At 39.5% G+C, this 24,537-nt stretch overlaps 2 protein-coding genes across 2 annotated transcripts; one reads left to right on the top strand and one right to left on the bottom strand.

Annotated features, from left to right (window-relative positions):
* Positions 1-4: 4 nt before the first annotated feature.
* LOC138045744 (transcription elongation factor SPT4-A-like) lies at positions 5-9,244 on the top strand. The gene is made up of 4 exons (XM_068892349.1): positions 5-114; positions 3,865-3,971; positions 5,391-5,446; positions 8,742-9,244. Exons 1-4 carry the CDS (start codon positions 19-21, stop codon positions 8,858-8,860), a joined length of 378 nt encoding a protein of 125 aa, XP_068748450.1. The 5' UTR covers positions 5-18; the 3' UTR covers positions 8,861-9,244.
* Positions 8,739-19,743, bottom strand: LOC138045743 (spermatogenesis-associated protein 22-like). The gene is made up of 8 exons (XM_068892348.1): positions 19,667-19,743; positions 19,192-19,585; positions 16,963-17,068; positions 16,226-16,361; positions 14,736-14,817; positions 14,235-14,253; positions 9,566-9,606; positions 8,739-9,403 (listed from the first exon to the last, which is right to left on the bottom strand). Exons 1-8 carry the CDS (start codon positions 19,695-19,697, stop codon positions 9,253-9,255), a joined length of 960 nt encoding a protein of 319 aa, XP_068748449.1. The 5' UTR covers positions 19,698-19,743; the 3' UTR covers positions 8,739-9,252.
* Positions 19,744-24,537: the final 4,794 nt, after the last annotated feature.

Raw genomic sequence — 24,537 nt, 5'->3', positions numbered from 1 at the left:
AGGCTTGGGTTTTGACGCATGCGTAGACTCTCGGCAAGTTTCAAAGAAAACATGGAGAGTGTTCCGAAGGAACTAAGAAATCTTCGAGCCTGCTTGCTCTGTTCCTTGGTGAAGGTGAGTTGTTTTTCGGTGTTAAGGGAAAGTAGTTCAATCTCTTACCAATTATCATCTACCTGTCTTTAAAAAAAGTCGAGCCATTTTTATGGAGATCGCCCGAACTGAACATTTAGAACATCAAATATTAAATTTACTTTCAAAAGAACTGTGGTGCTGCGTCGGTGGGGAAGTGAAACACAGAAATGCACGGGTTTATCAGCTGGATTGATATGGTTAATTGACCTCCGTAGAGAAATTTGAAAGCTAACGTCTCGATCGTTAGCCCTTCGTAATAGTGAACGTCTATCATCCAGCAGTGGTTCTTCTGGCTAAACTATAAGAACTCAAAGTACAGCACCACTTTTGAAACAAGTATGTTTTTTCAGTGGCTCGGTAGTCAAATGACGAGCTGCGGGTGTTTACTCCAAACACAGGATATTACAAATTTACGGTGATTTGTAGGCCTAGGGGAGTTGATCAACATGCATGCCAATTCGAGGGTGAAGCTGTTGTCCCAAATTAACACTTGTATTTAGGCTCTCTCTGAGGGAAACTACGTGTACATCCGGGCTACCCGGAGCTAGTTGTTGTTGTTCTGGTTCTAACCGAGACCCTCATGCTCGAGTGTGGAATAAAGACTGTGTTCATTTAGTTATCAGTACTGCCTGTCTCGTTTGTCCCAGCCAACAAAGCTATACGGTATCAAAAGCATTGATAGATGATCGACCATACAAATTCATGGGACAGCGGGTGAAGATTGTGGCACGTCTTGTACGTGTACCTCTCAACCAACAATTATCGCTGGGTTGCTCGAAGCATGGTAAGAGCTAATCAATGTTAAATACCGTGGGAACCCATAGGTTTTGATATCTCTTTAATAACCAACAGCCAGTGCTAACATTTTACAAATAAATGCAACAGCTAGTGCTAACCAGGCTTGGAGCAACCGACCCCTGATTGACATACAGTAGTCCTTTTGAAACTGAATGCTCTTTAGTTTGGGGAGTTTTTTTAAAATATTTTTAGTAGTCTTTCATTCCTTGGAATGAATAGCATGTGAGAGCCTGATGCAGGAAAAAATATTATTGACAAATAAGAGTAAAATCTCCACAATTTGTGGCTGCTGCTTGTAAACTACACAATATCCAAGTATTATAATGGAAGGAGTCCAGTCACAGAAATCATTCTGTGGCATTCAATGTTCAACAATAACACTTGTCCAATTGCCCAGGGCAAGTAAAACAACTCAAAGGATTGCCCAATCTGGCAATCAGAATTTTTGTTCAACTAATATTTTGCGGAGCGATTTGATTTGCAACGAAGAAAGTGGCTAGTCATATGACATAGTCACTGCAAACACAATAACGCAGGGAAGGGCACACATGGTCATTTCTTTGCCAGGACGAACAATCCCTTCGATCTTGTGGCATTCCTCTTCCATCGGCCGCTGAAAGAAGGCTGAAAGAAGGTGTTGGCTCTGACAAATTTGGTTCAGTGGGTCGCAATGGAGCTCGTGGGAGGGGCGATGAATGGGATACATAGGCTGCCTGTGACTGGGCTATGGCTGGGTAGGACGGCACTTGTTGGTGATCGAGTCGGAATTGCTACTGTTGGTGGTACCTGAAGGGCTGACAAGGCTTGCGGCGAATCTTGTGATAAGCTTTTGTGGATAACCTTATTGGAGTTTCCTTCCTCAGTGCAAAGGGTAATCATCAGGGCATCCGCATCACTGACAATGCTTCCAAAGGACTCGTCACTAAACTCATTAGGGAGCTTAAGCGTTTTGAGATGCATACGGCAACGGGAAGAGAAAATTTCATGTGCCAGGACAGTGGTGTCTCCCAGATTTTATGCAAATCATCTCCAATGGAGAAAAGATACTTAGTAATGTAAATTGTGTGAAAACAGGTTTAAAGGGAAAACAGCTCACTTCCAGGTGCCGTCTGCGTCTCAAAACCGCGCCTGCTTAAGCTCCCTTTTGACGACCAGCGGTGCGGTAGCTCTGACATGTACTCCTTCCTTTAAGTCACACTTCAGTGCTGTGAGCTCCTGTACAACTTTCATCAACTGCTGGCCTTGCTCTTTCAATATTGCACTGTAGGGTGAGCTTACAAACTTTATATTTTTGAGGAGAAACATTTTTACAAATAAATGGGGAGCTAAAAATGCAACAGCTAGTGCTAACCAGGCTTGGAACAACCGGCCCCTTATTGACATAGTCCTTTTGAAACTGCATACTCTTTTAGTTTGGGGAGTTCTTTAAAAATATTTTTAATAATGTTTCATTCCTTGGAATGAATAGCATGGGAGAGCCTGATGCAGGAAAAATTATTATTGAAAAATACATGTAAGTGTAAAATCTCCACAATTTGTGGCTGCTGCTTGTAAAGCAGGCAATATCCATGTGTTATAATGAAAGGAGTCCAGACAAAATCATAAAATAAATTATTCTGTGGCATTCATTGTTCGACAATAACACTTGCTCGATTGCCATGGGTAAGTAAAACAACTCAAAGGCTTGCCCGATCGGGCAATCAGAATTTTTGTTCGACTAATATTATGCGGACCCATTTGATTTGCAATGAAGAAAGTGACTAGTAATATGACGTAGTCACTGCAAACATGACTTTAAAAAAAACGTTACATTTCTTTGCTGTCATATATTTTACTGTTAAAAATGTATTGATACAAACCTTAAAACAGCAGACATTCCAACACTCCCGATTTGATCGGAAGTCTCCCAATTTGATGTGTTGCCCCCCCCCCCCCCCCATCCCCCCGGAGGAGATTTTAAAAATTTAGTTTCTCTCAAGTGTCATTTCCTGCATTTTGACATCATTTATGTGGTATTCTATATGGTAGAAATACTTGTCCGCCACTGCTGGCCTTATGAGTTTGTACAACACAGGGTGTTCAATGGAGAGACTCGGCGAGGCATTATAGGATAAGAAAGCGTAATATGTAACGATTTACACTCAGATTGCGAAATAATACTTAAGATGAGCAATTTGCCCTTGTTCTCAGAATTTTATCATGATAAATTGGAAGAATCTGATAAAAAATCGGGAGAGGGGGAAAGAATACCACCCCCAACAGGCTCACGCCATAGCAACTCGTGTGAGCACCTTTGGTGCTAAAAATTCCTTCAAAAGGGGTTGGAATGTCTGAAACAGATTGGAAGGAGGAACTCGTTTGTAGCCGCCATCTTTCTCTGTTCAAAAGGAATGCTTGTTACATTACAACCCAGTTTTCGCACGGCCAAATGTGCTACGATATCCAACAAGCCTGAAAATGAACTGCGGAAATGAGTCTTTTTCAGTTCGTTTTTGGTGGTGACAACAATGAAGGAAATTCATCAAATTTTCTTGATTGCATTTCATCTGGTTGCAAAGCATTTAGGGTAGTAAGTTACTATTAGCGAACACCAAATTTATCAGACAACAGTTGTTACAGCTTTTATTATATCCTCTGTCGTTACATTTTTACAAGCCTTGATTTTTAATGGTTAACAGGTCTTTAGAAGGTGGGCAACCAAAAAAACAGTGTTGAACACTGGTATCAATGCCCTCAGGCTCCCTAGTACATCCCCCAAGTAAAATAAACTCAGGAGTCAATGGGTTAATTTTGTTGAGTGTATGTTTAGCCATCGGATTGGGCTCTTCAGAATTTTTTTTCTTTTGCTAGTTATTTTACTGTGGTCAGTTCTCTGTTTTGCACTCAATCTTTTGCTTACTGAGAAATTTATCCTTGATTACACTTCTGTTGCAGACCCTTGAACAATTTGAATATGATGGTTGTGAAAATTGTGAGAAGTATTTGAGACTTAAAAACAACAAAGAAAATATTTTAACCTGCACAAGTGCAAACTTCGATGGGTATGTGTTAAGTCTGTTATTATTGTATTGTAATAGTGCAACTGCATTAATACTAGCGAGTACTGGAGTCATCACAGATTAACAGAGTGTGTTAGACATGCTTTTTAGCCACTGAGGAAGTGCAAGTGTTAATGTATTCTCTTTTGATCTGTGGATAGGACCTCTATAGCCTTCACTCTCATATCTTGCTCTATAAAATGAGTAACTGTACTAGGGAGAAGTGAGAAATATTTATCTTCTATGCCAATATGCTACTGTACACTCACCTCAGGAAACAGGAAAAGAAAAAGTGAAAGAAATGGTACCCCCTGGTAGTGCTCAAGTTTTAAAAACAATTCCAGGTTGTCCCTGTTTCAAAAGCCAGGCAACTACATGTAAACTCTTAAATTTGGTTGCTCTGGTAAATGCTTGCTTGGTCATTAGGGAACCCCCGCCCCCCCCCCCCCCCCCCCTCCCCATGATTAGCCATGATTAGCCGTGCATCTGTAATCTCCTAAAGCCCACTGCTTTAACCATTCAGAGTGCACATTATATCGAAACTTAAATAAATCAATATTTTAACTAAATTCACCTCGTTGAACTCCTGTTTTCAATGACTGAGAGTTAAGAAAGTAAGTCAGGAGATTCCTGGTTTTCCCCGGAATCTATTTTAAAATTATGACACACAGCTGGAATTGCTGCTCATCCTCATTGTAGCAGTTTCTGTGGTTTTCATCAGGCTTTTTAGGTTGATCGGACTTCTATGCTTTGGTGCTTTTTGTTTAGAGGGCAAAACTTTGTTCCAACAAAAAATGGATGATACACTGTACAGCATTAGTTTTTCTTTTCCGACCAACTAGCGAAATAATATAATCCGAAGGCTTGAAACGACGCAAACAAACCCTGGTGTGTTCTGTCACCTTTAATTAATTTAATTGAATTTCTAGAAAAAAGCGAAATGGTGGTGACAATGATGAAGGAAACTCATGAAATTTTCTCGATTGCATTTGATCTGGTTGCAAAGCATTTACTAAGTGAACACCAAATTTATCAGACAACAGTTTGTTTCAGCTTTTATTGTATCCTCCTTCATGGACCGACAAAATTGACATTTTTACGAGCTTTCTTTAGGTTTTAATGGTCAACAGGTCTTTAGAAAGTGGGCAACCAAAAAAAAAACTATGGACAACCAAAAAACAAAACTGATTGCCCAAAGGGCAAATAATTTATTAAGAAAATTAGTGTCGAACACTGGAACAGTCTTAAGATGTTATGTGTGTGTATTATGGTGTGTTTTTTGTATCTTCACTTCCCCTGTGGCAGAAACAAATGCAATGTATATATTCATCTTTTTGTTTTAATCATTAAAAAAATTAAACCAAAATAACTGCATGGGTTCAAACTGCAATAATAATATGTATATTTTTACTATTTTTACAGAATAATATCCATGATGACTCCTGAAGACAGTTGGGTAGCAAGATGGCAGAGAATAGGTAATGTGCATATACCTACATATAAGTGGGTCGGAAAGTGCCAGGGATGTAGTTAATAGCCAGGAGCCAGGGAAAATACCCGGCTGAAAAATAACCTTATGCTCTCTCGTACATATAAATGTCATCAGTAAAACGCTACTTTTGGCTGTTTGGACTTCAGTATTGTCGTATTTCCAGAAGAAACAAGATCATAATCACTCCATTTCGAAGAATGATTCATTTGTGTTAGGTAGAAGGCTCATTGGCCATCGCTATTTCTACTTCGTGTACATGAAATAATGTAAACCCAGTTTGTGTATTTCAACCATGTCAGGCAACATATGTATAAGCTGAAATGTTGGTGGGAAAAGTAGGAAAAGTGATTCTGATGTGCTCAGTATAAAGAAATTCTTCAAATCTGCTGAAGCTACTTCATCAAACTCTGGCAGATCGAGTAAAAAATTTAAAGAACGCGCTACTACTACGACAGAATCGGCATGAGACACCAAAGCATGTGTTCAAACAAAGTGACATTTTTTCAAGGAAAAGGCAAAAAGAAATGTCTAAAAACATCACGAATGGCCTTGAATTTACCTCCTAAAATCGAGGAAAACGCAAACTTCAAGATTTTCCGGAGGCATGCCCCTGGACCCCCCTAACCCTTAGGCAACCTCGTTCCCAGGGTCTCTTTGTCGATAAGGAGAGAGACCCTGGTTGGGGCTGGTCACATGGCTCTCCTCGACAAACATTTTCCCACTGGGGTAGAGTTTTCGTTATATCTTGACCCGTAACTGAAAAACGGTCAAGCTAAAAACAAGTATTTTTGTGACCGATGAGTTTGCAAAAAAGATTTCGTTAGTAGCTAAATGAGCTTCTACAGAACATACACTATCAAAAAATACACCACACGCTACGTTTGTATTATAAATTTGTCGTAAAAGATTCATTCTGCAGTACTGTTGCGACTAAGGAGGGGGTGAATAGGGGCCAGCAAATGCGTCGATCCGTGCTAATTTTTTGCAAAATCCGGCATTCCGCAGATATTTTTTACAAAAATCCGAATCCGCAATTACTGGTAGAGAAGTGAGCACTTAAGAACATTCAACTTAACTTAGCTGACGTTAAAGAAATACCCGTCATTAAATTACCCTACTGTTTATCCGCACTTGGTGCCCAGGTCCATGAAATGTCAAGTTACCATGTTTAAAAGAGTGTAGCAAAATCAAAGGTTTAATCCCCACCATGACCAAGTTGTTTTGTAATTATTAAAGAAATCAAATCCAAAGACAACAGAAATCTCGTAGTATGAAACATAACAATCCGTATTAACCTCACATGCTCGCTTAGTTTCACCACGCTTTTCCAATTGCTGGAATCAACGCAGCACCGAAACTTTTTTTAATCATGAAGGAAGTCATCGTCTTTGGCACCTTCTCGGTAAAAAAAAAAAACGACGCAATCGATGGTCTTTGTCTCAATGACCTCAATGACCTGACCTCCTTGTTGACCGTGCTTATGTTACACGTGGTGAGGGTCTGGTGAGTTCAATGGCTTTTTGTCTGGCCGGAACCCGAAATCCTGGGTTCCTAGAGATTACATTGAAGGTCAAAGATATGTTGATCTAGTCTAGTTCTCAGGTCAGGCAGAAAAAAATTGAAACAGACCACCAAGTTAATTTCCGGGATCCGCACTGCAAAACAAACAAAATTTATAATCCATGTTGAAATATTGAAGAAATCCGTGATCTGCGGAGCATTCAAAAACCGCCAATCCGCAAAATGTGTCCTCAAAATCCGAAATCTGAGTTGTTTTTGTAGCCAAATCCGCTGATCCGCGAACCTATTCACCCCCCTCACTTGGAAATAACTTGTTTAACATTCGAAAGAAAAACGAAAATCAAAGAGCAGATTAAAATACCTGATCGATGGCCGAACATGTTTGTTTCCCATGGATAAGCGTTTCGCTTGTTTTTTTTCACGACCAAACTTTCTTTTCTTTAAACATGTTGCAAACTAGTAGTATATCCTTCATTATCACTCAGTTCGACTGCTTACTTGAGCTTGTTCAAGTATTAAAGTTTGAATCCGGGCCTTCTCACAGGCATACAACAATTCAAACGACGCGAGAAAATTTTCTGTTGCATCTGACTGATTTGACAACACCTTTTTGCCTTTCACGTCGAATTCCATGTGAAGTACATTCAATATCTTGCCGTGAAACGTTTTGTCGACGGTCATCAGCCCTCAAAATCAAATGGGTTCAGTTTGATTCCCTTCCTCGCAATGATGACAAGGCCTACACTGCCACCTCTCCTCAAATGCCCATGTTTGCAAATCTCCCAGCTTTTGGGCTCAACACGTGACCAGCCCCAACCAGGGTGTCTTCTCAACGACAATGGAGACCCTGGGAACGAGATTGGGCCTTTGGCCCAAATTAAGTACCCACCTGTTAAGTGCCTATTACGGTTATAGGCCACTTAGGAAAATACCACAATACTCTTTGTTTGTCCCCCCAAATTTTGCATGAGCATTGTTTTTGTTTTCTCTTGGGACCATTGTAAGTCCCAAGAGAAACTGCAAAAAATGCTTATGCAAAGTTTGGGGGGACAAACAAAGAGTATTATGGTATTTTCCAAAGTGGCCTATGAAAAAAATTTTAGCTACATCCCTAAAGTGCATGATAATACTGTAAGGAAATGCTTGGTGTTACATGTATGTGCACATGTTAGGCTGGAGAGGTAGTGAATGGGTTGCCTGTGGTATGTTAAAAAATGAAAAAATGGCCGCAATGCGTTTCAAACAGGTGCAAAGATTCATTTTAGCAAAAAAAATATTTTGGGGCTAGGGGCACTTTAAAATTAATTCCTCTTTGCAAGCACACTCTAAACTTCTTTCTTCATCAGACTGGGTGGGGGAGGTGTACATGTATGTAGCATTATTCCAACAGCTCAGGGGCAGGCTGATTGGAAACGATATGCTACTGTTTTAAAGCTCTTGCACCAGATTATACAGTAGGCCTTACTGTAACTATTTTGACAAAGCTAATAAATTAGAGTCAGCAAAAGGTTTGTCAGAGGATTTTAATCTGCATAAAAGAGTAAAGTTTACACAAAGTTGAAGTAGGTGTGAGTCCTCAAATCCAAAATGGGAGGTGAAAAAAATAGTGAAGCTTTGCAAAGTGTTGACTTCTTAAAGAGGAGGTTTCTTTTACTTTTTTAGTTAATGTATTACATGTATCACAGTATGTACATCAATGTTATTAAGAGTGTGGCCATCCAAAAATATTCCCCTAATACCAAGTCATTATTTGATTTTAGACACATCAGCCAGAGGTTGTTATGCTATTTCTGTGAGCGGTAAACTACCAGGTCATGTAGTCCGTGACCTAAAGGCTAGAGGAGTTACTTACAAATCAAGGGACAGAACAAACCAGTGAATAAATAAGTTCCAAGATATAAAATTATTTCATGCTTTTACATGTATAATGCTTTATGAGCTATTTTCACAGTACATATAGTTCAAGAATTATTGTAAGTTGGCCTTTCTCTTCTTGTACTGATTATGTAACAGATATGTTATTATACAGTACATACAGTACACTTAAAATCTTCCTAGTTATTCCTGTATGACATGAAAGTTGAAAGAATGGCAAAAGTCTATTACCATGTTACTGTCATTAAGGTATCTCGCTGTAAGAGTGTTGTAACATTGCATTTATTAAAAAAGTTAATTTAAGCATTTGTTTATTCAATGTACATGTAACTTAAGGCATTTTTTCAAAAAATCCATGGGTTTGGAATAAAAATCATTATCTATACAAGATATTGTTTAGTCTTCCTTTAAGATGGCCAGCTTCTCTTGCATAGTCAGGTATGATGACTGTAACAATGCTTCAATTTGTTGATGTTCTGTTTGCATGACTGGCCTCACTGACACACATTTGAAATGTCCAGTTTTTCTGTCCAAAGATCCCACACACCTTTTAAAATAAAAGCCAAATTGATTTTGTAATGAACAGGTAAATTGTAATTGGAATGATGACGAATCTCAACATGTTTTCACTTTGTATTCACCATATAATAAACAACAGAATGGACTAACTTAACTGTCTTCGAATTCATACAAATTTAATGGGTGTCACCTGTGCATTTGTCCTCTTGTCAATCTCGGAAGGTGACGATCCTGGTATTAAAAAACAAAATGGTTAGACTTCTTTATGTTGACCGATTGAGGAAAGACATCAGCTGGAACTGCACCCAACACAAGAAAGTTGACAAAAATGACAGCACTCATAATCCAGCTACGAAATTTCATGTTTTAACCCCAAGCAATCAACCACGCTGTCTGTGGCTTATTGGCATGCGAGAAATAGTTGACGGTATATTTAATAAGGGGTTTTGAGTGGGCCTACATGTAGATGTTGTTAACCCATTCGTCTGGCATTAGACAGAGTAAAATCTCACTCCAGGGAGGGAAAGGATTAACACTGTCGTGATCTACATGTACAAGGAAGTTCGTAGGATACATGTAGCACCCAATATGGTTGCAAAAGGAGCCAACATGATAATTTGTGAGCAACTTAATTTTACAATTTTTGAAGTGCTTTCTTTTGAAAGCTACATTGTACATGTATTAAAGTGCTACTATGATTTTAAAAAAACTTTCCTTCTTCCTTCAGATTTTGAACGCTTGTTTGCGTAGACTTGACTGGCAAAATTTTGGGCTTTGATTTTTGTCCAAAGGCTGTTTACTTTGGGTGTACGCACAGGTAACCCAGGCTCACTGTGTGCGTCACGTAGGTATTAAAATATAGAGAACATATGAGGCGTAGTTTAGGTCTGAAAATTTGCTAGAAAATGGTAATAAAAATCGATAAAACGTACCATGTGGTGAGCTGTTGTTGTCTTTAATACGTACACGAAGTTTCGGGGAAAATGGTCCCCGTTCACCTTCCTTCATAATATAGTGACAAGGTAGGAGACTGAAGCCAGCGTCGGGACTCCGATCGACCCAAAACAAGCACGATTTTTTCCGCGAAAATCAAATCCAGTCGCTAAATAAACACGCCAGGTTCGTGGAATAGGAATTTCTCTAAACCATGAATCCACTGAAGCATCTCCAGGTAGCAACGCGGAGCCACCAGACTCCGTAAAACTTGTAAGTTAACCTGCTAAAATGGCGGCCAGAAAGCGTGGTACTCACGAAGTGCCCAATTCAAAATGGCGCTGAACTCTGGACGCCTGGTGACGAGTATAATAAGTCTCCCTCGAGGGAGGGGAGTCCCAAATTGCTCAGTGAGTTTTGTATTTAGCAATTTGGGACTCCCCTCCCTCGAGGGAGACTTATTATACTCGTCACCAGGCGTCCAGAGTTCAGTGCCATTTTGAATTGGGCACTTCGTGAGTACCACGCTTTCTGGCCGCCATTTTAGCAGGTTAACTTACAAGTTTTACGGAGTCTGGTGGCTCCGCGTTGCTACCTGGAGATGCTTCAGTGGATTCATGGTTTAGAGAAATTCCTATTCCACGAACCTGGCGTGTTTATTTAGCGACTGGATTTGATTTTCGCGGAAAAAATCGTGCTTGTTTTGGGTCGATCGGAGTCCCGACGCTGGCTTCCGTCTCCTACCTTGTCACTATATTATGAAGGAAGGTGAACGGGGACCATTTTCCCCGAAACTTCGTGTACGTATTAAAGACAACAACAGCTCACCACATGGTACGTTTTATCGATTTTTATTACCATTTTCTAGCAAATTTTCAGACCTAAACTTCGCCTCATATGTTCTCTATATTTTAATACCTACGTGACGCACACAGTGAGCCTGGGTTACCTGTGGACAAATCACGCAATCCTTTTAATGAAAGGTTGGAAAGAAAGTTCAATGCCCTAAAGGATCAGTTTCAAATTGATTGTCTCCTATCTGAGCAGGAAAACTCGCTGTGGGAATTTCTTGTATGTAGAAATATATTTGTTACTGTGACAATCCCAAAACCTTAAACACTAGAAATATTTATGAAATGTTATTGTGTTTCAACGGTGGTTTCACAACTTTTGAAAGTAGAAGTTGCGTTGTGGTAAGTAGGAGTTGCAACGCCTGATAAGCGTTGACCCCAAGGGGGGTCTGCGGGCATGCTCTCCCGGATATTTTTGAAATCGTAGACCCTCTGAGACACATTTTCCAGCATTCTGATATGCAAAATTGGATACTGAAGATGCCACCAAGACTGAAATATTTTGACTCCAGCTCTTGCATCAACCTCGTCCCCAGGGCTTTTTGCCGCCAAGAGTGGGACGGCCTGTCCCAGGGCTCTCGGCGGTGAAAAGCCCTGGGAACGAGGTTGCCCTTGCATTCCAGAGTTGTTGCGAAAAAAGTATACAAATTATGGCTACCGATCAATAAAACTCGATATTGACAAACTTACTTTTCACATGTGGATAACTATAATAATACATAATACATAACCTTTTTTCTTTTGGTTTTTGGCTCTGCAAGCTGTTGCCACGTCTGAGCTAAACAAAGCTGTCTAAACCGCTTTTCCGTTTGAATACGGAATATGTTGTGTCTACCAGACTATGCAGGGTTAGAAACCGCTTCCTTCCTGTAATCTGAGCCGGTTTACTTTGCTGTTTACTCAGCATGTGATCAACTTTTGCATGCAGATTCAGGCGATTTTGCGCCGAAATTCTCGTTGAAAGATCATGTTTATTTACCCACAAACCCTTTCTTGGACACTTCGCTCTTTGGAGAAAGGTTGAATTATTTTATCCAAGGGAAACAAGGCGTCGCAAATGTGAAAGTTGCCGTTGGACGCAATCTAGCGCAAGAAAACTAAACCGCAACCAGTAACGGTAATAGCCCAATTTCCATATATTAAAATTCAGTCCTAAACAAAGGGCATCATCTCGAGGCTCTGGGGAATAAATAGAAGGATTTGTTATGAGTTTATTCCCCAGAGCCTCGAGATGATGATACCTTTTGTTATATATCGAAAGTGGGCTATTTGTTGGTAGTTTCATGTCGCTTCTGATTGGTTGCTGCGCGATGGAAATGTCAAAATCAAATTAATGTGTTCACGGTTTTTTAAATCCGCACGTGCTACGACATCTTTGATTTCTATTTGTTTGCGATCCAGCAAAGACAAATTCAAACTTTCAATTTCGACGAGTGTGTCGAACTGTTCTCATCTCTTTGCAAGCAATACCCTTTCATGATTCTGTCCTATAACGTGACGACATAAATTGCAATAAACAAAATAATTAAACATTGACCTTTTGCGCCGTTTAAAGGCAAAGCACTTTTTCTGTCAGGCAAATAACGGATGCGTGACTCGTCAAGTAAGTGAACTTCGAATCACAAAGCATGTAAGAATCTATCCGATCAGAAAGGGATACAGAAATCCCAGTAAACTCAGAACATGCTTTTCGTAACCGTTGCGCAGACTGACGATACCAGCGGTTTAGTCTTTCAGCGACGCAGGCTAGGTCCGCCATAACTCAAAACTGACCGATTCGACCGCAGAGGGTTGGATCCAGGGAAAAGTGACGTCATTTACTCTCCAGCTTAAATTTAAAGTGTGTGATCACTGTAAATGCAGCTTATTACTCTTCATAGAAATCGTTTCCGTTTTTGGACTTTAAATTTTTTAGGAAGGGGTGGGGGGGGGGGGGGGAGGAAGAGTCGCGATTTGGCTGCACATGCGTAAGATTTCTTTGCCTCATGAAAGGCAGCCCAAATAGGATTCGAACTCGGTATCTCCTTCTTCAGAGGCAATCGCAATGACCACTATCTAAACCATGGACGACTACGCGACAGATCAACAAGGAAATATATATTAAAGAATTGTGTTCGTGTCCGGAAACGAGTTTTTGTGTTTTCGTTGCACGCAATGCAATATACCAGGCTAATAGGCTAGTTTCGAATTGTGCAGCAACAAAAGAACAGAGTCGAGGTTCAGAGGAATAATTTGCATTTTCCTTTGTTTTGAACAATACAATATGCTAATTATTCCCCTGAACCTCGACACTGTTCTTTTGTTGCTGCACAATTCGAAACTAGCCTATTACATAATTTTCTTAATACTCCCGGTATTGTTAAAAAATAGTACTTTTAAATACAATCGTAGAAAGTTGTAAAGCATCTGTATACTGGTTTTTATTGGAGTCAACACCGTTAACAACAGTTTTAAATTTGAACAACTATTCTAGGATCGCACTTAACTGTATGGTTGGGTCACGAACTGTGGACTTTGAACTGGATACTGACCAAGAGATTGTAACATAAAAACTCCCTGAAATATTGTGAACTTTAAGAGAAATCGGCTAAAATTCCTTCGAACAAAGTGTAGGCTACCCGTAGACCCTTGTTATATATGCAAAACACAAGATTAAAAGTTGGAAAGCCCGAAACTCCTGTGCTGCATGAGTCCTGCATAAGTAAAACATGCATTGAATTCTTAAACTGGTGAGTCTTTGACGTCATTTTGTCCTCAATCCTGCTCTCTCAAGATTTTAAAGTTAGTAATGGCGGACCATTAAACAAGAAAATTCCAGGTAAAATAAACAAGTGTGTTCTTTAAATAACGGCTTAAAACTTGGGCCACTTGGTGTTTAGTTAACATAATTAAAATCCAATGAAAAAGAAGAATGGATTTTTTGGTCATAGCTCTGCAGCACTTTAAGTACTTGCAGTGTAGAGAGGTGTCTTACCAAGGGCGTGGCAAGAATGACAAATTCAGGTGGAACGGGGTATGTCGGTGACACTTTTTGGTTTAATGAACCTGTTCTGTTTCACATATTGATAAACTCACCATTTCCCAAAAGGTGCATCTGAAATGATAAGAAAGTATAATAATAATTACGTAAGAGTCGATCCGCACTGAGGACAAACTCTCTTTTTGTCCGGGGCCAATTTAAATGAATTGTCCGACTCGACAAAAATTATTTGCCCTGTTGCATCCGCACTGCTTGTTCACAGGGGAGTCGGATTTCTGAATTTCTGGTGGTCGCTTGTGAGATCTTATGGCGAGACAAATAGAAACAGTAATTTGCTAATGACGCCTGTCATGAAAGCAAAAGAAAATAACACGGACAGCAGCTCTTTTGATAAATTTGTCCGAGTCGAAATATTTTGTCCTTGGAGGACAATCCATCCGCACTGATAAAAACAGTTTTGGCTAAAACAAACAGTTTTGTCCTCAGTGCGGATCGACCCTAATACGTATTATGTTTACATAGGGAGTGCTGTGGTATAATGGTATATGAAGTATTGGACCAGCAGGGAAAGGCTTTCGTCTGTGCTCAGACTGTACCTCAAAGTTCCTGTTTTGTCTTTTAAGACAAAATTTTTTCCGTTCCCAGCTTGATTTAAAGACACTTGAGAATCCAGGGTCCCTAGAAGCAAAAGAAAATAGACTTGTTTCGTTGCACACGTGTGTTAGGGAACTTAAAGTTTCTGTCGAGTTCTTACGGGTTGTTATTCTACTATACAGAAACAGTGAGAATTGTAGTCTCATTAAACGCTTTATTACAATGCTCCTGAATATACAGTTGGTAACAATTTTTATACAAAATCAGATCACGTGGTTACATAGGAGATTACATCGTTTGACATTAATAGCATGCATTAAAACACTACAGTCTCAGAGAACTAGAGGATGCAGAACCATCTGTTGAGAGGCATTACTAAACCACGAAACAAAACACCGAAACAGCTATTTCATTCTACAGAATTTCTTTCTTTTTTCTCCAACACCGAAACCCACAAGGAATCAAATTTAACAGATGTTGGTCTTGTTAAGAATTTTGTGGCATCTGCAAAAAGGGTAGGTTCGGTCTTCAGTCGTGGGTGTCTCCATGCACAATCGATCTGGATACACATAGCGTATTTGCGAATACCCCCACTACAGGGCACGAGTTACGAAGTTATCCCTGTAGAGATTTACCAGTATGGGAACCGATAGAATAAAGCTTATCACTACTGACAGGCACATATATTCCTATTTTCGGCCTTAATTCCTTAAATTAATAGTCTTAATATTTATATTTTCCTTCGGTAATTTTTTTTGTTTTTTGCCACATTATGGAAATTTATTATCTGACATTTTGATTAGCTCTGACAGATTTTAACAAATATAGGGTATTTGAAAGGAAATGAATGTGGTTAGTACTGAGTCAATTTTTAAAACAATTTACCGCAGGGAACGCGAGAAAATTAGCAGTTAATTTTACAGATTTGGTCTTGCTGACGTCACAAAAAACACGCGCTATCCAGGCTTTAGGCGCCATACTAGCGCTCAGCTTGCGCGCGGCCGCAAAACTTCAGGGAGCCTCCTTTAGTCTTGTTTCGGTGTTTTGGTGTTTCGTTTCGCTGTTTTGTGGTTTAGTAAGGGCCGATTTACACGATACGATTTTGTTGCATACGACAAGCTCACGACAGGCCTACGACATGACCTACGATTGTCGCAGCGTTTTAAAACATGTTTTAAAATGCTACGACATTTTTTCTGACGTACACAACAATCGTAAATCATGTCGTGGGCCTGTCGTAAGCCGTTGTCGCATGCGACAAAGTCGTACCGTGTAAATCGGCCCTAATGCCCTCTTGGAGGACAGTTGTCCAAAAAAATCCCTTATATTGTACTTTACTCAGTGTTTCGACCATGTTTTTATGGTACGTGTATGAATACGTGAATGTTGTTTCGGATAGATGTATATGAAGAGGATTCTCAATTAAACTAAAGGATGCAATATGGATTCTAGGCTGTATTTTCTGTTCAGAAATGAAAAATTGCTTTCTCACCAAAAACTTCATAAATTACACACATCTTGTCTTCAACTTGTTTCCACCTTAGGAGATCCTGAATAGAAGCTGTAATGACTTTAAGAGACCTGTCTTGGGGAGTAGCCAAAAGGTTGACTTGTTTGGTTGATCCTTCCTGGCCAAAGTAAAAGAAGAATGCAAAAAAAAAATCGATTGCGCACCACTGGCTTTTATATTAGTAAAGCAATCCATAAATGATAAAAATAAATTGGGAAAAAAATTGACTTTATGTTTAACACAAGAGCTACAATTCCACAAAGGAAATTCTTTGCATGTACTGGAAAATCGTGCCCCAAACGAAAAAGTCAAACGACACGGATGCATAAAAAGATTAGAGGAAGAGGCCACAGCATTTAACACAGTAAAGCTATATACTGTATCGATATCCAGGGATCTAAAATCAATTCAGTCAATTTACTACTAGATGACAAGCACTAAAGTCCTAACAACTATAATCACGTTAATTTTCAAAATTTCCTCGATTCATCTATGTATACAAAGACCTTCAGTACCTTCTCTGTATTAGTAATTTAAAAAAGAAGTGCAAAGTCAACCTGTGGTACCATGTACCCTATGAAAAGAAACATTTTCCACGATTTTTCTCGGACTATTTGTGAATAATTGTTAAAAAAATTGACGTGAAATGGCAGGTTAACCCAATCCAAAGGAATTGGCATTTACTGGTGAATGAACTGATACAAAATCTGCCTTTCTACCTTTAAATTCGCCCCTTTCATTTGATGTTGCTGCTGAGATCTTTCAGAAGACTGGACAGTTCTTCCACTGAAATTTGTTGCATCTCCTCCTCGTTGGAAATGAGGACTTCGTCCCAGAACGTACCAAGAAAAAAATTAAGACACGAATTTCTAAGAAAGCATAAGTTTTGTTTTCCTCAATTTTATTTACTCATTTTGTCTAACGCAATAGATGATTTTTTTACATGTACCTCTGCTTCTATGATTTTAATCTTTTCCTTGATTTGTTGATAATGAGTGTGTGCACAGCTCTTGTATTTGTTGCGCATTGTTATCACCTAAGAACATTGAATTTTTGAGGTGAGGATGAACGTTATCAGCTTGCAATTTGTGACTGAAACGTTTGGAAAGATGTTCTGATAATGCTCGTGCAAAATCAACACTGACCATGAACCTTTCAAAAAGTATTTCTGGGCTGTGATGTGGCAACTGCTTGTCACATTCCTTTATTTACTTGTTATTTAGTTTTCCTTTGTTTATAGTTCTACCTTTTGAAAACTTCGAATAAATAGTAAGGTTTTGAATCAATTTTGATGAACTTACACTTTGTATTGCGCTCAGCGGGGAAAGCGCTACACCAGTGGATATTAGCTTGTAAAGCACGCAGCATTATTTTTAGTTTTAATCGTATCTATTACAAAAATCTCGAATCTGATTGGTTATCAACAGCACTGATTTCAGCATTAAGTGATAATAGGACTTCGCGTCGTACGATAGACCCATATCACTCCATGGTGAAACAAAAGATATTGCCCGTTTCATCTCTCATTCAGTATTGGGTTAGACGGGCAAAGGCATGGCAAAGACAAAGCTTTTATTCCCCACGGACTCCAAAATGGCCTCCGAGTGATAAAGGTGAAGGACCTCTTTAGCTTGTACGTTTTGTTTTCCCATTTCAGACCACGTGATGTTCCCAAGGGAAATTTCCTTTTGTGTTTTCATAAGTTATGCATACATGTGCACGTGCCTAAGACGACATTTGACAGGAAATGTTTCCAAGAGTAATATCACGTGGTCTGAAATGGGAAAACAAAGCGTACAAGCTAAAGAGGTCCATTCAGGGAGTAATCGTGCTCGAAATGTCAATTTTTTAAATTACGCGCCGATTACTCCCTGAAGGTACTACACTCAGTCCTATTACCATTATTAATAATGTTGCGAGTGTAAATAATGCTGCCTGCTGATCTCGCATCTGTTAAGATTACCCCTGATAATTTCCCTGCAAAGCCAAAAAAGGCCGCTCCCGTTTTTCTGAGAAACTTGATTTGCATTATTTCCTCTCGGCATTCAGTGATAAAATGCAAGCGAAAAACAACGATATTCGTCACCACAGTGGTTAAATGTTGTGGACAGACAACGCTGAACCACTTTCGATTTGTTTTTTACCACAATATTCAACGCCAAAGAAAGTTTTTATTTCAGAGCGTGATCAGAATCATGACACAAAGAAAGAGACAGCGTTGTCTATAACTTTATCACAATAGGATTGGTTTATTTCCCAAAATGAGCGTTCCTTATTGGCTATTACATTGCGTGACAAATTGACGTAAGCATAACGCGAGCAGCGTTGTCTAGACTATCGACAACGGCAAATTGGCCAATCAGATTACGAGATAATAGGCAATTATGGTAATTGATTCGGATTTTAATAACTCGGACTGGGACTTCTAATAAAATCCAAGTGAGACTGGGGTTTTGGCTGCCAGTCTCAAGCATTTTAAGACACGGATATTTAGACTTGATCCTGACATGATCTAAGTAACATCTTTGACTGATGCAGTGGGTGTTATTTACGTAATTCATGATCTTATTAACTTAACTTGTAATCATTTGTATGTTTTTAATGTAACTTATTTGTATTTTGTATCCTATTGTATAATTTTGGTGAGGATGATGAGATTTCAGTAAATTTTGCAAGCTTTCCTTCATATGCATACTAAAACAAATTACACAGGGTCAGGAATATTTGTTGTTATTATTATTATTATTATTATTATTATTATTATTATTATTATTATTATTATTGTAAAGCTCATGCACTTGACCTTTTTTCGGTGACCTGATGGACTGTTTTGCTAATGAATTATTAACTAGTTTCTGAAAATTATTATGACTGTATATCAAGAACAAAATAATGAAATATGGCAAAACGAATAAACAAATCACGTTCATCCGTGAAATAATGCCAACCTGATCCCAAGATTTTTTAATGTTGTGTTAGCAGTTGCTGTATGGGCGTCGGTGTTGTCAGAGCTTCGTGGTTGCTGTCTTAGTGGGTTGTAATTTTGTAAACCACTTCTGTTTGCAAATCCCCCAGGACAGTTTGTTGCGGACTGACGTGGTGTTGCAGAAAAACTGTTCTTGTGGTGTTCCAGACCAAATCTTTGAGCCGGAGCAAAATTTTGTTTCAGCGGACCCATTTTATTACTTTCATTGTAGACATCTCCATTCAAACCACTGCAGCTATCGATTGAGATCTCTGTTAAAGCCGACGAGGACTCTAGTTCTTCCGCTGTTGGGTTTGCATACAGTGCTTGCTTTAATCTTTTCTTTTTATTGTTAGCGAATATTGGCACCAAACGGCCTATGAATTAAGCAGCAATGTTACTGAATATCTTGAAGCTTAGGACTTGAAAGCAAAAAAAGCCATTTTGAGACGACTTACCACTTAAATTACTGCTTGGACGTTTGTTCATACTGTCTTTAAGCAAGACAGATCAATTCTAGGTTTCTTTATGTCAATGATAACTCCCTCAGCAAGGTGACTTTCACTGAAAAAGTGTTTTGTTGACAAGAAAGTCTTGGCACCTGCCTGATTTTCGCGCGCTTTTTTGCCAACTGCGCATTTTCCCGCCCTTTCTACAGTCCATCCCAAGGAGAACGTGAGGACAAGGAGTTACGTACTGGATTTCTATCACAAAATCACTATTTTTTTAAGAAAAGAAAATTGGCGATTTTTTTTCTTTAACGTAAGACAAATAAAGACGTGGAACATTCACACTCCCACTTTTCTCACGTTCTTGTCACGCTCTCAACGGACACAGCGAAAGAGGGACGTGATCTAATACGACACCAGCTAAAGATGCCAATAGCTAGTGTTGATTTCGAGACACTTTAAATTTGTGAATAAAAGGTGTATTTCCGAGGATTTTATTGTTTTTGAAGCACAATCCTTAAGCATCGCTTTTATTGCCGTATCTTTATCTGGACTGTGCAGATCTTTTCACCTTCCATTAATTTTTAATTACAGTGGTTATCAGTCACGCGCGCTTCTCAACAGGTTTTTTCATTTTTCAAAACTAAATTTGGGTGGACGTCAATCAAATTTTTCCATGACGATATAGTCCTGTTCACCTAGCGGCAGTCGAATTCGTCATGGAAACATTTGATTGACGTCCACCAAAATTCAGTTTCAAAACATGAAAAAAATCTTTGACGGGCGGGTGTGACTGGTAATCGTTGTAAAGAACCACAGTACAACAAACACATGATTTCAAATCAGCTGCCTTCCAACTACAAGAAGAATTTATTCAAACGAAGTGTTTGTTTTTGCTGGCCTAAACAAGTGGCTTTCAGGTGTACCTTAGTCAAACGGACGTGACCGCCATCTTTTCGTTTCTCAGTTTCACCAAGATGACCACGAAAACTACTGTAAAACTGAATAATTTATGAAGTGAAATCAAACAGACCAAATAATTAAAGAAAATGATATTGCGTTCCTAAGATAACTGGAGTTAAAAGGTACTTTATTTATTACTTCCCTGCTAGCGGAGGGAAAAGAGATCTCTGCCATGGGTCAAAACTCACTGTGTTGAGCATGCACGGCGGCTACTTACCTAGCGACTGAATCCTCACGTAGTACTTAATGTTGTGTGGGCTCACTTCATCATCAAGTCGACTGTAAAGAAATGCGCGGGAAACAGTGGGCTCAAATCACAGTCACCAAACATTTCATGGGGCATACGGTCCAAGATTGTGGACAGCGGCTGTATCACCCCATGTCAGAGGTCTCCATTTCTTGTACTCGTCAGCCCTGAACGCAAAAGAAAAGAGACCTCTGCTGGCAGGGAACTAATTTAAATGAAATAAGTTATAATACTGGGAAGGGGTCGCAAAAGCGACATGCTACAAAACTACAAAAAAAAAAGGCTCGCGCGTGGTGTCTTGTTCTACAGACTTCAAAGTTTCCTTTTTACGCCAATTCATACGATTGGGGTGACGCCTTGCATTAGGCAACTCATGGTGAAACGTGCAAAGGTTATGTCAGCAAACGACAAAGATACAGGTGCGTTAGTTTTTTGAGGGCCCTCGAGAAAACAGACTGACAAATCGTGCGTCATCTCTGCGTCATCATCACCAAAAAACACGCAGTGTGATAAAACGAAATATAAAATCTTGAAAAATGCTTCGTGACGACAACTTTTTCCATAACAAGTTGTCAGTAATGCGGATTGCAGACCTTTGTCCGCTCACTCTTTCGGACATGAAAAAAAAAGACACATACCCACAATTAAAATTATTTTGCGGGTTACTGAATTCAGCCAATGTGGCCTGGACGTTGCTAACTTGGAGCCGACAATACACTAGTAACGAACTTTTTTTAGAAACGTTTGCTGATATATTGCTTGAACTAAATTTAAAAACCGTCAAAATATTGACCGGGAATTAACGATGTGGGATAATGTTAGTCTCAGCAAGATAAGAAAGCTCATTTGAGTGGTATCACACCATAGTCCCGAATGAATCAAGTATACTTCGGTTGATATTTTCATTTCATATTTGTTGAATGAGTTGTCTACATATCCGAAATAAACAAGAAATCTCCAGAGATGCCAACCTATGGTGATCTAAAATCTGGAGATTTTTTCCAGTCGGTCTCCCCACCCCTCCTCCCTCGATCAACCTACCGACTCCCCCTCCTCTCCTCTTTCCCCCCCCCCCCCCTTCCTTAAACGCACCCACCCATCCCCCAGCAGCTCCTTCAGAATACAAGAATATTCTGCCGCCATTGTGAATTTGCGGGAAAACAGGGTACTTATGTCAAGAATTTTTATTGGTTAATCGGAGATCCAATCAAACAATCGGTTATATGGCTATGATAGCTAAAGGAAGTCATTTTGTTTAGTTCTATTAACGTGTGTTTGAAACTCAGAGATGAAGAAGTGCATTAAGAAACAATGAAACGAGTTTGAAAAAATCGATTTTTTTAACTTGGGGATGCAATTTGAGTCTAGAATGGAGAAACGACTGTAAAAGGTTCAGAGTCGGGAGATTTAATGACCGGTACGGGAGACCGGGAGATTCGTTCCGTATCCGGGAGACTCCCGGATAATCCGGGAGAGTTGGCACGTATGAATCTCCACTGAAAGTGATTCCGTTGACTGTCAACGATGTTTTAGTGTTTTCATCATAATTTACAACTCCACCTATAACATGTTGTAGCCAAAAAATAAAATAAAATTCGAATTCATTGAAATGATTTATGATACTGTCCGAAAATCCAATTCTCGGTTTTCAGCTGACGTCATAACCTTATGCAAATTAGGTTTCCGCCATTCTGGTGCCCCTGATTATAGGGAACTGTATGACATTTTGAGCGCTCACGTTCGAAGTCTTCAAATAATTCATCTTTCCAATGGATATTTCCCAAGAAAGCGACCCAAAATCACTCGACGAGGTACCAGTACTTTCATCCTACGCAAAAAAAACCTCGAAAGCCACGTTCGAGAGCGCTATTTGAAGAAGATTTTCTGTCGTTTGCGTAGACCCAGCGGCCATACGGAGCGATCAGTTTGGCTCCTCTAGAAGTCTCAGACTTGCTTTCCTAGTTAGTTTTAGAGACAAGCTACTATACAAACAAGCAGTTTAAGGCCTTCAAAATTTTGAAAGCGTACAACCAGATGATTTCTGGTTTCGTTGCGTCCGTTTAAGCAAGGGAAGGAAATCGCAGGCAAGATTGTTGTTGTTTGTGGCCAAGGTGACTCGGAAGTTTGACACTCGGCGTCGACCTTATCTGTATCAGTTTCCAGTTGGATTTCTTTTAATACCTTCGCTAACTGCTATGGCCGCCAGATGAGAAGAAAAGGCCTCCTCATTCCCTTTGTTTCGATGATTTCCCTCTTCTTCTGTCAAAGTACTTGGTCGATTAGAGTCTCAGTCCTTCACCTTGAGAAGGTGAGAAGCTTTTTTCCTTCGAAATTCGTCCGATTTCCTTCAAACTCAGTCAATTTGGGCGCTCCATCCCTCGCAGTCGCCTGTCGAATTTCAGCGAAATCGAATAAAATGCCTCCGAGTTAGACATTTGCTAACCTGAGTATCACAAACGCCTGATACTCAGGTTAAATTCACCTAATTAAATATTCAAAACCGGAGCACCTCATTTGCATCGGGCATATTTAATGAGATGAATTTTCGAAGATGAATTTCTCCGCGACGTTGTGGTTTAATCGGTCGAAATTGAGCACACTTGTTCGAGGGGTTCAAGCGCTTCGGTGGTGTGAATTGGGAAGACATCGGTGGAAACCCGGCCGAGAAACGCTTTATCGAAAAAAAGCCAGCTTTCGACAAATTCTGACTCGCTCGCCTTTTACCCTAAAACCCTGAACCAACGCGTGCTAAATCGCTGCGAAAGCTTTACAGGATAAAACACAACTGTTCACAGCAAAAGCCGTTACTGGCAATCACCGCAAAAGCTTTAATTGCTAAACCCGTAAAGACAATTTCAGCAAAATAAGTCCAACCCCACACTTAAAGTTAAAATCTAACATTAAACCGTGAGTCAATCGCTGCGAAAGCTTTTAAATTGTCCTTTGTTCGTTGTATCTGTCCCACAGTAAGGCAGGCTTCCCAGAAACAAAGTCTTTCGATTTCGTGTCGTCTCGGCTTATCTGTGAAATCCACCCGTTTCGGCGATCTTCTGTTAGCTGTTTTTAACTTTCACCGTTCTTATCAACAACGATAGGTATACGGAATAGACTAATACCTTCCTTGTTTCCAGATTTTACTTCACAGCCAGGTATTATACAGAGAACCATCGCACTACAATTCACTCACATCTCTCTCTACGCGTCTCTGTTTACGATTCGAGGGGCTCCACAATGGCGGTTAACGACGGTTGTCAAGGACTAAGGTCACGTGGGTGAAAACCAAGAATAAAAACAATTATTAGTACATGCCTATTGGATGATACATATCATTTTCAAAAATCAGGTCTTATGTCACTGACTCCATCACGAAAAGTTGTCCGTCCATTTCCAATTCTGCGTAAAATTTCTTCATTTGAAATACTCTCAACATAAAAAAAAAAAGAAATCGTCAAAAGGGAATTTCAGTAATACAGAGATCATCATTAAGGGCGAAAAGAGATGAAGTTTCATAGATAAAGAATTGATAATTCGAAAAAATCATCTGTTAAATTCATCTCCACCGCAACGGGATAATGTTCTTTTTTACGGAATGAAAATTTTCTATTACAAACTCTACTGAAAAACAGCGCTGTATACGAAAGCTCCGAAATTTTTTTCGACGTGGGAAATA

The sequence above is a fragment of the Montipora capricornis genome, chromosome 4 (assembly GCF_036669925.1).
Source record: "Montipora capricornis isolate CH-2021 chromosome 4, ASM3666992v2, whole genome shotgun sequence".
NCBI classification, from domain to species: Eukaryota; Metazoa; Cnidaria; class Anthozoa; order Scleractinia; family Acroporidae; genus Montipora; species Montipora capricornis.
The sequence above is the reverse complement of the archived record's forward strand: the minus strand, read 5'-3'. Positions and strand labels throughout refer to the sequence as shown.